The sequence below is a fragment of the Sphaeramia orbicularis genome, chromosome 14 (genome assembly GCF_902148855.1).
Source record: "Sphaeramia orbicularis chromosome 14, fSphaOr1.1, whole genome shotgun sequence".
Classification (NCBI taxonomy): Eukaryota; Metazoa; Chordata; class Actinopteri; order Kurtiformes; family Apogonidae; genus Sphaeramia; species Sphaeramia orbicularis.
In genome coordinates this window covers 45,312,592-45,325,286 of record NC_043970.1, presented here as the reverse complement: position 1 = coordinate 45,325,286, position 12,695 = coordinate 45,312,592, and the positions used below count along the sequence as shown (strand labels likewise).

General features: G+C 34.9%; 1 protein-coding gene across 1 annotated transcript in view; it reads left to right on the top strand.

The window, feature by feature from the left end:
- arl10 (ADP-ribosylation factor-like 10) overlaps positions 1 to 7,687 on the top strand; it is a 72,428-nt gene extending 64,741 nt beyond the window's left edge. The window contains exon 4 of the mRNA XM_030153324.1: positions 6,516 to 7,687. Coding sequence (XP_030009184.1) covers positions 6,516 to 6,689 — 174 coding nt within the window. The 3' untranslated portion in view covers positions 6,690 to 7,687. The remainder of the gene's footprint in view (positions 1 to 6,515) is intronic.
- The last annotated feature ends 5,008 nt before the right edge of the window (positions 7,688 to 12,695 follow it).

The window sequence follows — 12,695 nt, the reverse complement described above, 5'->3', positions numbered from 1 at the left end:
AATAAATAGAGAGAAATATTCATTTGGGAACTGCCACAGAAGTAGCTGTGGGTCTTTATGGGTTAATACCAGAGTCTTGGATTTGGGATTTCTATGTGGGTCTGAATCCTTATCACATATCAATGGTATAATTAAACCCATGGATGCACAATTAGAGCATTTTTGTCTTGAAACCATTTATAGTTAGTGTTTGAAAAGAGTTTGCAGGCTGCCTTTAATGTAGTCTGTCCCAGTTTCTGCTCCTTTTTGTCAAAAATTCAGTTTGATGATAGATTTATGTGAAACCGCTGCAGTGCATTAACTCAGACACTAACATTTAACTACAGATATTCAAGATTATACTGCGTGTACTATAATACTACATGTACAAAGTGCATGAAACACACCTGAGAGCTCCAGTGACCTATGGGAAGGAGCAGTTACTCATCGTTCCCTATCTTCAATTATTCAGCTGCGATGATCCATCAGACTCCTGAAATAAACACATTTCCTTGTCAGCTCATATTTCTTCACCCTGAGCAGCTCTCCTGTAATTATACATGACCCGGAAATTTGTCACATCGGCTGTCAGGGATGCGGTGCTCATCCTCTCAGCTCCTGAGGAAATAAAAGACGTGACTCATTGCAGTTGCAGGTGAAGCTAAACACCCAAAAATGTACATGCTACGGGTTCTTGATTTAGAAATTACATTTTTTATTTCATTTTTGCTCAGACCTTAGTTTTAAGCCTTCCTTGTTTTTGGTTTTTTTTTAAATATTTTTCTTCATATTTTTCTACAGATCCCAAGATAATTCAGTAGAGCAAACCTTCCGACCTCTATTTGTCTTGATTTATATGAAAAACCAATGGAATTTACTCCTGCATGCAAAAGTTTGGGCACACTTTCAAGGACGACTTCGTAATTTGGTGAATTTTAAAATAAAAAATGCAACCACAGACCTTGTACGATGTGGAAAAATGGGAAAAATGCCAGGAACATTAATACACAGAATACATTTCATAATTTAAACCAACAAAAAACAAAACTAAATACATAATTGTGACGTGTGTAAAGGTTAGGCTTCATATATGAACTTTTCTCATCACCCCCCACCCATTTGACAAACCCATCCACAGCATGCAAACACTTTCTTGTATTTGGGATTTTCTTAATGCATATCGTCACCTTCCTAAAATAATTGCCAAGTCATTTTTTTCCAGAATATTTCATGATTTAGGCAAAAAAAAAGTAATTTTGTAAAAAAAAAAAATCATAATCATAAAAATTTCAAAAAATCATTATTTGTGAATTTTTTGAACAAACTCGGTAGACCTTGCCTTAGGAACCTGTGCTATGAATTTCAATTGATTCTGGCTGAGGGTTTTGGAGAAGAACTTTCTAGAAATTTAAATGGTCAGCACTTTTTTCGTACATTTACGGTGCCCAGAGTGCTTTACAAAGCCTCATATTCACCTGTTCATGCACACACTCATACACCAGTAGGCGGCTGCCACCATACAAGGCACTGCCAGGCTCTACTGGGAGCAATGTAGGGTTCAGTGTCTTGCCCAAGGACACTTCGACATGTGGACAGTAGGAGGCAGGATTCGAACCGCCGACCCTTCAGTCATTTGACGACCCGCTTGACCAACTGAGCTTCAGCTGCCTCTGTGGTGTTTCCACGGTAACTACGGAACCTCTGAACGTCCAAATGGGTCATATCTGATGACCATGAAAAGATGACAAACTGCATTTTACACAAATTTTTAGGGGTGTTAGAAAATATCGGTTCTGCAATATATCGCGATATTTCATTCCACAATACTGTATCGATATTAAAAAGTATTGTAGCAATATTTTTAGGTATTTATTCACATGTAGATATTGTGGAGGTTCATTTTTGTTTTTTTGTTTTTTATTATTTGACACTCTTTTATTAAATAATGTTAGTTCCTTTGTTGGGATCACACAAAAATAATGTTCTGATGTTAGTTCTGAACTAATAGAATATGAACATTTGAACAGGATCTTAATCTGTAATGTCTGAAAAACATGATTTAAGTTTGAACACTGGAAAATTTTATGATATAACATTAGATCCTGTGATCAAATAAAAATGTGTTTAGTATTTGTGTAGATTTCTGGTGTAATTCAATTCTTCAAGGATATAATCATTTAAAAAAAAAAAAAAGAAACAAACAAAAAAATGGTCTTTTTAACAATATCGTGATATATCCTATCGTGATCCTAGTATTGTGATTTGTATCGTATCGCCAGATTCTTGCCAATACACACCTCTATTTATGAACAGGATGAAACACGACAAAAATGATGTAAACACAATGTTAGAGACTGAAACAGACAAAAATCCTGGAAAAACTGTACATTTTTTGCTTCTTTGCTAGGGCTTTTGTATGCAACTGAGCTATTGTGACTCAAAAATTTCCCCTGTGCATCAGTAAAGTTTGTCTAAATCTCAAAACAGTTGTCACAAATGCATCAAAATGCACTGTCGTTTAGTACGGCACCGGGATAATGAGGTCAGTGTAAAACAGCCTGAACACTCGGAGTGGAGGTGCATGAACAGAACAGAGCAGGGGCCTCATTAGGAGGAACCCTCGTGGATCTTCACCCACCAGCCCTTTCTTCTCTGCCTCGCCACAAAGTATGTTTCCAGCAGAACCTGTGAGCTGGAAAACACTCGGCGGTGTAAAGAAACGAGGCGGACACGTAGACTCAAGCTTGGGCTGAATGGTTTGTGTAGGAGTGCGGTGTTAAATCCACTGTTTCCACTCACCACTTTTAATCACGACGTAGTCACTTTTAATGACACACTGCGAAGTATTATGTAAGTTCATTTTACCCCTACGTGGAAAGTCCATGCCTTTTGAGCTTGAGCATATTAAAGCCTTTAGGTGGAACTAATAGTCGCAGAAAAAATTATTAGACCATCAAAAGTCATCAAAAACAGTGGTTATGCAATCCAGTACTAACTCCTGTGTGTGTCATGTGACTAAAACACACAAGAGACACAAATTTGTTAGTAGCTGTAATGTTCCTATATATATTTTATTTCCACATTTCATTTATTAATTGTTGAATTTAAAGAACAATAAATATGTTACTCAGGAATTACTCTGTACTCGAGTAATTTTTTTTTACTTTTACTTGAGTAATTATTTGGATGACTACTTTTTACTTAGACTTGAGTATTATTTTTCCAAAGTAGCAGTACTTTTACTTGAGTATAATTTTTGGCTAGTCTACCCTCCTCTGAGAACAGGGGTGTATGGAAGCGGAGAAAGGATTTACATACAGTCGCGGAAAAAATTATTAGACCATCAAAAGTCATCAAAAACAGTGAATACGCAATCAAGTACTAACTCCTGTGTGTGTCATGTGACTAAAACACACTAGAGACACAAATCTGTAACTAGCTGTAATGTTCCCATATATATTTTATTTCCACATTTCATTTATTAATTGTTGAATTTAAAGAACAATAAATATGTTACTCAGGAATTACTCTGTACTCAAGTAATTTTTTTTTTACTTTTAATTGAGTAATTATTTGGATGACTACTTTTTACTTAGACTTGAGTATTATTTTTCCAAAGTAGCAGTACTTTTACTTGAGTATAATTTTTGGCTACTCTACCCTCCTCTGAGAACAGGGGTGTATGGAAGCGGAGAAAGGATTTACATACAGTCGCGGAAAAAATTATTAGACCATCAAAAGTCATCAAAAACAGTGGTTATGCAATCCAGTACTAACTCCTGTGTGTGTCATGTGACTAAAATAGACTGAGACACAAATTTGTTACTAGCTGTAATGTTCCTATATATATTTTACATATTTTATTTTAACATTTCATTTATTAATTGTTGAATTTAAAGAACAATAAATATGTTTCTCAGGAAGTATTCAGTACTCAAGTATTTTTTTCATTAAGTACTTTTTTACTTTCACTTGAGTAATTATATGGATGACTATTTTTCACTTACACTAACTTGAGTGATATTTTTCTAAAGTAACAGTACTTTTACTTGAGTATAATTTGTGGATACTCTACCCTCCTCTGAGAACAGGGTGTATGGAAGCCGAGAAAGGCTGTGGATTTACATACAGTTGTGGAAAAAATTATTAGACCATTGAAAATTATTAAAAATAGTGGTTATGCAATCAAGTACTAACTCCTGTGTGTGTCATGTGACTAAAACAGATAGAAAAGAAAACATGGAATGTCTAAAAGCACTGTTTTTGTCAGTACAATGCCATAGATATTGATGTAAGAACTGAAGTGATTTGGGTTATTTTCCAGAAAACATGTTAAATGGATAGGTATCAGCTCTGAAATTAAACTACTATGAGCTATTTTTGTTGTTATCATTATATTTGTCCAAACAAACGTACCTTTAGTTGTACCATTAAAATGAACAAGAAATTGAAGAAAACAAGGGGTGGTCTAATAATTTTTTCTGCGACTGTATGTGTAGATAATGTTGGTAACTACAGCAATGCAAAACAATGAGCCTGTTTACATGTCTGTAAAAATCCGATAACTGGGAGTAATGCGATAACTGCCGTTATCAGATGCGTTTACATGCACTTCAGAAATGCGATAATACGCTGAAATCTTGCTCCATCATGTCAGTGATGCAAAGTCAGAAATGCCCACTTCTTCTAAACTGCCCCTCTTCAGATCCATTTATTTTGTTTTATTTTATTTCTCTGCGAAATTTATTTAGTTCTACTCCATAAATGTCATTACCTGTACTGCAGTGTTTTTCAACCTTGGGGTTGGGACCCCACATGGGGTCGCCTGAAATTTCTAGTAATTGATAAAAAAACAAAAATTTAAAAACCTTACTAATAAAAAATATATGGTGAGTTGACAGAGACAATCCCAATCCATAAAAGACATGACAAACTGAAGCTGAAACTGAAGTACTGTGGTTCTGTTTATCTGTCTAATGTTCATTGTGGTCAGTTTCAGATGCTGCAGCTCTTTCATAATTCATAGTTTGAGTTCTTGTTTGTTCAGTATTAATTGTCAGCCTTGGAAATCCAAGCTGGACTGACTGTACATATCCTGACCAAGGAAAATCAAATTCTCACTTTGTGCAGTAATCTACACCTGGCTTTTCTGCCTCCATCCATAATAATATACATTATATAGACTAAATGTTGACTAAAATGAACATTTATTTGCAACATAGTATAGCAAACTATTACATGATCAAAAAAAAATTAATTTTAGCAAAAAAAAGTCTCAGTTTTGAATGTCTGGGGTCGCCAGAAATGTGTGATCTTAAAATGGGGTCACGGACCAAAAAAGGTTGGAAACCACTGCTGTGTTATATCCAATGGTTCAATAAATCAATCATTAAGCAATATTACATGCTTTTTTTCATGAAGTATATAAACAATATTTATCTTTTATTCTTATAGACCCTATCGAAAGAGAAACTCGGGTTCTCAGGAAAACCACCATTTGCCAACTAATCATTAATCGATCGATAGGGTCAACCAACTAATGATTAATGGATTAATCGTTAATTTGCATCCCTAGTCACTGACTCATTCCATGACGATGCTTGAGAACTGAAGCGGTGCGTCATGAAATCAGTTCATTCTTTTTGACTAACCCTGTACACTGTAAAAAAAAAAATCTGTAATTTAACAGAATTTTCACTGTTTATTTTACAGATTTTTCCTGTATTTTCAAGATACAGGAAAATATCAATGAAATGACAAAAGTAGACTGTGATTTTACATGTCAAATGTAAAATAACACGAAAAAAATGTAACTGTGAATAACCATAAAATTTCCATTTTTTTTAAAGAATTTTTTTCTTTTTTCACAGAAAAATACAGTTATAATACATTTGCAAATGTATTGTAATTTCACAAATATTTCTTTTCTATTTATGAGATTAAACTGTTAATTTAAAGTTTAATACTGTAAAAAAAAAAAAAAAAAAAAACGAGATAAAATTACTGACAATTAACTGTAAAAGAAATATTTGTTCTGTAAGTTTAACAAGACTTGTTTGTTAATTGACAAATATCTTGTGTAATTACGGGAGGTTTCACAACAAAAATGTTGAATAAATATATTTTTGTGAATGTATAACATGTATAAGCACTGATAAACTGTCCAAATACAGTTTTTATCAGTGGATTGTACAACTGAGTCTCATTGAAAATTATTCATATATATATTTACAGGTAATTTGATTGTTTTAATACATGAAAATATTCTTTATTAAACATTAAAAAGTCAAAAAAAAAAAAAAAAAAAAGAAGCAAAATGTCATGTAAAGTTAGGGCAAAAACCTGTATTTTAATTACAGAAAATTACTGTATTTTTATGAGGTGGTTATTTTCTGTTATTTTACAGTATTTTTTTGGTGCCCTTGCTGCTGGAATGTTATCTTTTTGTTTTGTTTTTTTTACAGTGTATAGTTGAGTTTTCCCACAGTACGACTGAACCAAACTGAGTCAAACCCACTTCCCACTCCTTTTCACAGGATAAACCCAACGCCGTCAGCATCTCCGAGCTCCACGAAGCCTTATCTCTGGGCTCCGTGACCGAAGACAGAAAGCTGTTCCTGCTGGCCGCCCAGCTCGCCTCCGACAGCGCCCTGAGGAACTCCTGCCGCGGCCTGGAGACCTTCCAAGACCTCCTGCTCCAGCTCATCTGAATCCTCCGCTCCTCCACGAAGCAGAGGGCGAGGAGGCGGAGGGAGGGGGGAACAGAGGGGAGGCTTAGAGACCACGGGATTCCATCACGCACCTCTTCCTCCTCCTCCTCCTCCTCCTTCTCCGTCATCGTTTTCGTCTTCACCTCCTGCATCATCTTCATCCTTTTAAAACTACATCAGAGTGTTTTAAAAAAGTTCCCAGACACCTCCTCTTCCACCTCCTCCACCTCATTTTCCACTTTCTTGCTCATTAGAGGAGGTGTGGAGCGAGGAGGACAGAAGGTGGGACCGACGAATGAAGGTTTGTTCGTGAAATCTGACTCAGACTTCGGATCGGTCTCGACGTGGACCCGTGATGGGGTTCATGTGAGCTGAGAACATGTAAATGATGGTGTATATAAAATATTAATTGAAGTATGTCACGTTTGTAGCTGCCTGTGCCTGCGTTTCCTTTTTAGACATGTCAGCAGAGAAGAACAGATAATATTAATGCTTGGCAGGTTGGAGTCCCGGGAGACGAGAGCAGCATCAGAGCGGCGAATTAATGAGCCGGGGTTTTAGGAGGATACTCGCTGACTTCTGCACAGAGGCTTCACCGAGATCTGAGGGAATTTGGAGGGACCCCTTGACATTTTTAAAAGCAGTGTGTTATTTTTTTCTTCTCTCCCTCAGGTTGTGGGGGGGAAAGTTTCTACATTTGTCCAAGACTTTCTCCAGAACAGCTTGAGAGTATTTTTAGCATTGTGTGTGTATGTGTGTGTGTGTGTATATATGTGTGTGTGTGTGTTGAAGCCGGTCTCCCTTAGGTTATGTGTTTAGTGCCAATAACGCTGCACAATTTGCAGCAGTATACTCATCTCATAAAAATACGCCATCTGCCTCATCTGTTCGCACGTCAGACACAACATTACTTTTCTGAAGTTGTGAAAAGCAGAAGCTGTTTTTCCCTCACTTTAAAAAATTCTCTTTTATAGTTTAACCCGTAAAGACCCAGCGCTACTTTTGTGCCAGTTCTCAAATACATTTTTCTCTCTATTTAACTTTTCTTAAGTGATTTATCACCATTTATTATAATATTATCCTCCGTATCCGTCTTTAATTTCATGTCCTAAATCTCACTCACCCAAAATGTTTAACCCATAAAGACCCAAACAGCCACCGACAACCAAAACAGCTACTGATGTAAAATGTTTAATAACTTCTGATCCACTAATCCTACCAATCCATGTAAATAATTGTTGTAAAATACAGTTCATCATCTTTTCATGGTCATCAGATATGACCCATTTGGACGTTCAGAGGCTCCGTAGTGAACATAGAAACACCGTCATCTTCTACAACATTGATTCACCGATAAAACCCATGGATTTGGATCAATGACAGTGGATGGAGACACTTATTTTATTTTCCGTTAATGTTATATTTTTCTGACAAAGTCACTTTTTCTTCAGTTTTCTTTCTTTTTGATATAATAACCCTCAACTTTAATCTGAGTTTTTATGAACATCCACATAATTAGTAAATTAAATATCAGAAAATACTTGATGTACACTGAAAAAAAAGGAAAATACAGAGGATAATGTCATAATAAATGGCAATAAATCACTTAAGAAAAGTTAACTATAGAGAAAAAAATATTTTGGAACTGCCACCAAAGTAGCACTGGGTCTTTATGGGTTAATAACTTCTAAACCACTAAACCCTATCAATATGTTGAAATATTTCAGGTAAAGAGAATATAATAATACTAAGACACAGGTGTCAAACATGCGGCCCGGGGGCCAAATCCGGCCCGCCAAAGGGTCCAGTCCGGCCCTTGGGATGAATTTGTGAAATGCAAAAATTACATTGAAGATATTAACAATCATTTTAGTTCAGGTTCCACATTCAGACCAATTCAGTCTCAAGTGGGTCAGACCAGTCAAATACTATCATAATAACGTAGAAATAATGACAACTCCACATTTTTCTCTTTGTAAATGTAAATATTTTCATGTATTCCCACTAAAACAAAGACTAATTTTGCAAAAAACTGTGAATAACCTGAACAAATATGAACAACCTGAAATGTCTTAAGAGAAGTAAGTACAATTTTAACAAGATTCCGTCTGTTATTTTAAATGTCTTGTGTATTTGCTGATCCACTGTGATCTGTACGTTATAATGTACATATGTAAAATGAGAAACTGAGGCAGAATGTTGTTAAAGTTACATTCATTTTTTTCAGTTTGTTCATGTTATTCACATTGTTTGAAAGGATAGTTTGTAGATGTAAACCTTTTCGTAATGTAAATTTACTTTTTTTTTCTCTTAAACATAGAAAAAAGTTCGGAGTTGACGTTATTTATATATTATTATGTTATTATTTCACTGGTTCGGCCCACTTCAGATCAAATTTCGCTGAATGTGGCCCCTGAACTAAAATGAGTTTGAAACCCCTGTACTAAGACATCAAGAAGGATTAATTTAACATGTAAAGAAATCTAGAATTATTAACATAAAATACCGCCAGTTTAGAAATGGATTTAGAGTATGTCAGCATCCCCATCACAGATTATAAATGTTACAAATTATACCTTTATTTCTATGAGTAGTGCCCGAGTTCAGCAAAAATTACATTAAAAATGAGAGAATCCACAGTTGACATTAAATATTAATCTTCTTCTGCACAAATAAAAAGAATCTCATATGTTTTTTATATAAACCAAAATTAAAGTTCAAATTAGTTTATATTTGTTTATGTACAGAGATGTTTTGGGAAAATGAATGTGTTTTGGACAAAAAGGAGGAAAAATCTTAGAAAACTTTTCATGTTAAGAAACAGTCTGGGTTTGAGTGTTTGAACTGGTTTGTAGCCACTTTTTGCATTTTACACGTGTCAAGTGGAAACCTTGTAAGTCCATTTTAAGGTCTTTTTCTTTTCTTTGATTCTGTTTGTCAGTGTTCACGTTGGCCTGATGGTTTTAGAAATATTTAACAAATGAAAAGGGTTGAAAACAGCTTGTGACTACATCTTTTAACTCCATTCATTTATTCAGAATACACATCGTTTTTCCAGTTTCCTGAAAAATAACAGTTTTGGACGTAAAAAGTTTCCACCTGACAGCGACGATCTATTTTGTAAGACTGAAGGTCATGTGGACTTCTTTTTTTCTTATTTAAATTGACATTTATATTTTTAGTGCATGACTTTGTTCTTGCTGACAACCAGAAGAGACTTCATCACACAAAAATGAAGATTGATTCATTGAAGTAAAGTTCTGGCGCAGGTTCAAAGTCTATGTTCGGTGCTGAGGCAGGTCTTGGCAGAACGTTCTGTATTCTGTCTGACTCTGCATCCGTCAGGGGTCTCCAGTTATGGCCTAAGGTTTTGGCAGTGACACAAACTGCCAAAAAGGAATGTCTAACTTAGATAAAGTGACTTGAATTTGGAATATTTAACTTGAAAGATCATTTTTTAGATGTATTTACTTACTTAGACTTAATCTTGTTAAGATTATTTGACTCGTTCCAAGAATTTTCATCTTGAGCTACTCCACTGAGATATTACAGCTAATTAAAATAAATATGTATAACAAAACAAGCTCCTTTGTGGAGGGATGAGTATGAAGGACACAGTAAATGTTTATCCTCAAGAAAAAGTTATATGCAGTTTTGCCGATACACATCTACTGAGTCATTACATCTTCGTAAGACCATATATATTCTACTTAACCCTTTCGTGCATACTGGTCACTACAGCAGACAGTTATTCTCTAGCTGTTCTCTCATATATTCATGGGTTTTGTTGTTTTAGTTCCATATCAGCCAACACAGTGGACACTTATGCATCATCCCATACACTGCAAATGACAACATTACCGTAACTTTGCTGTTCTTGATAAACCTGATCTAACATGTTTGAGTGTAAATCAGTTGCTTGTTATTGTTACTAGACTGTAATTAACAACAAAAATATGTTGCTTTTTTTTTGCATATTATCTCCATGAAGTGAGTATTGACTAGTATTAGAGTATGTTAAAATGTGGCAAAACATCACATTAGCAGCATAGTTTTCACACAGTAGGTCTGTACATACATGTTTCTTTGTTCCAAAAATTAAATGCATGGTGTCCAGCTTTTTTTTTCTTAATTTTTGCATAATTTTTTTTTTCATTTTTGCAACTCCATGAAAAACAGCTTAAAAAAAAAAATTCAATCCCATTTTTTTTAATGCCTAAAGAGGAATAAAATCACTCAAGAAAAAAAATCTTGATTAAGGTTCTCATAATTCATGCATGAAAGGGTTAAAATAAGAATTTTTAGCATTCTATTATCCTTATATAACATTTCATGGGGCCCACAATTGGTAGCGGTGCCCCTGATGCTGTATATGACCCCAGTACTGTGGCAACAGGAGGACAATGAGTTCATGGAACAGTATCTATGATTAGCTCTGAGGCAATTATATGTCCGTACTGTTTATTATCACAGGACAAATGATAACATCTGATTGGCTCTGTGGAAATAGACACACCCATATTTCGTTCCACCGTTCAGTGGCAGTAGACATTGCCTTCTTTTATCCCTATAACGCCAAACATATTTGACACAGAGTTTTGAAGCCGTCTACATGATCAGTGTGATATTTTTTTCTTGAAAAACCTGATGTATACAATTAGATACATGCAATACACAGATAATCCACTAGGGGGAGGAATTCATTCACCAGAAGCCTTTCCAGTGACACTACAAGACTGTCATTAATGAAGAAGGAGGAAGAACTTTGACAGTTTAGAAAAGGAATTACCAATTTGTTAGACATGTTTGTGTTATATTATGTTTTTGTTTGTTCAAAAATAATAATATTTGAGCATTGAGACCCGATGGATCAAATATGATACAAAATGAAACTCATACATGGAAAGTAATATTTGAAAAAACTTTTTTTTTTTTTTTTGACTGTTCAGAAGGAAAAATAAAGGCTCCAGTTTCAAAGAACTGGAATTTTCTGTCAATGGTTTAAAGGTTCAGGCTTTACAGGGTTAAAGTTGATTTTAAAATTTGTTTTTAGATCATTTAAAGGTGAAAGGTTATAATTGTTGTTGTGTTTCTGAGCAATGTGCTTTTAATACTTCATTACCCAAGAGTCTCAGCTGTTGTTGTTATGAAGGAGAAGCCAGCTCATCTGTTCAAAAATATTTTACTGGAAATAAAAAACATCTACTTTGGCGATGATTTTTATGTAAATTAATCCACAAACTGAATTATTTAATGGACTTCAGTGGCTGCCCCTATTGGTTTAACATAAAGCTATAAATTTTATATATAAATCATCAGTAATATATTGTCTAATTTTGTAAAAAGAACAAAAAAATTGAGTGTAAAAAAGCTGGGTGCTGTAGTTTTTATCCAGTGATGCTAAAGCTGAAGTAAATGGTGCTTTAAACTATAGATCTGACCATTTTAAGGAATGTATGTAGAGTTGTATTTTACATCTTGGCTATTTATAAAGGTAGAAATAAAACAAGAAGGAAAGGACCAGATCTGACTCATGACTCCATCTCCATGTCACCTCATTGTAAACACACCGAACCTCATGTTGTGTTTCTAATCCAGGTTTACGCTGCGTAGACGACCGATTCTTCTCCTTGAATGTAAAAATACAAACCCACCAACTGGAATGAGCTGAATGCTGTTTGTGTAACTGTATGCTTACCACGCACAATTTTTTAATGTTTGTAAAGTTGTGTTCTTCTGGACGTGTTGTACTTGTGCAGAAATGTTTTCACTGCAACCGAGAGTTAAGCGAGTGGTCGTATGTTCACGATTTTACAGCAAACGACCGCTTGTTTCGTTTCTACTCTTTGTGTTGATGCCATTCTTAGACTTTTGCATGTCTTTATGCTGTCGTATGTTGCCTCTTTTAAATCTTAATGTCATCTGCAATTTCTTAAAACAGCAAAGTAGTCGATGTGCAATCTAGAATATATTTTATGAAGATCTATTTTATCAAGTCTGTTTCTT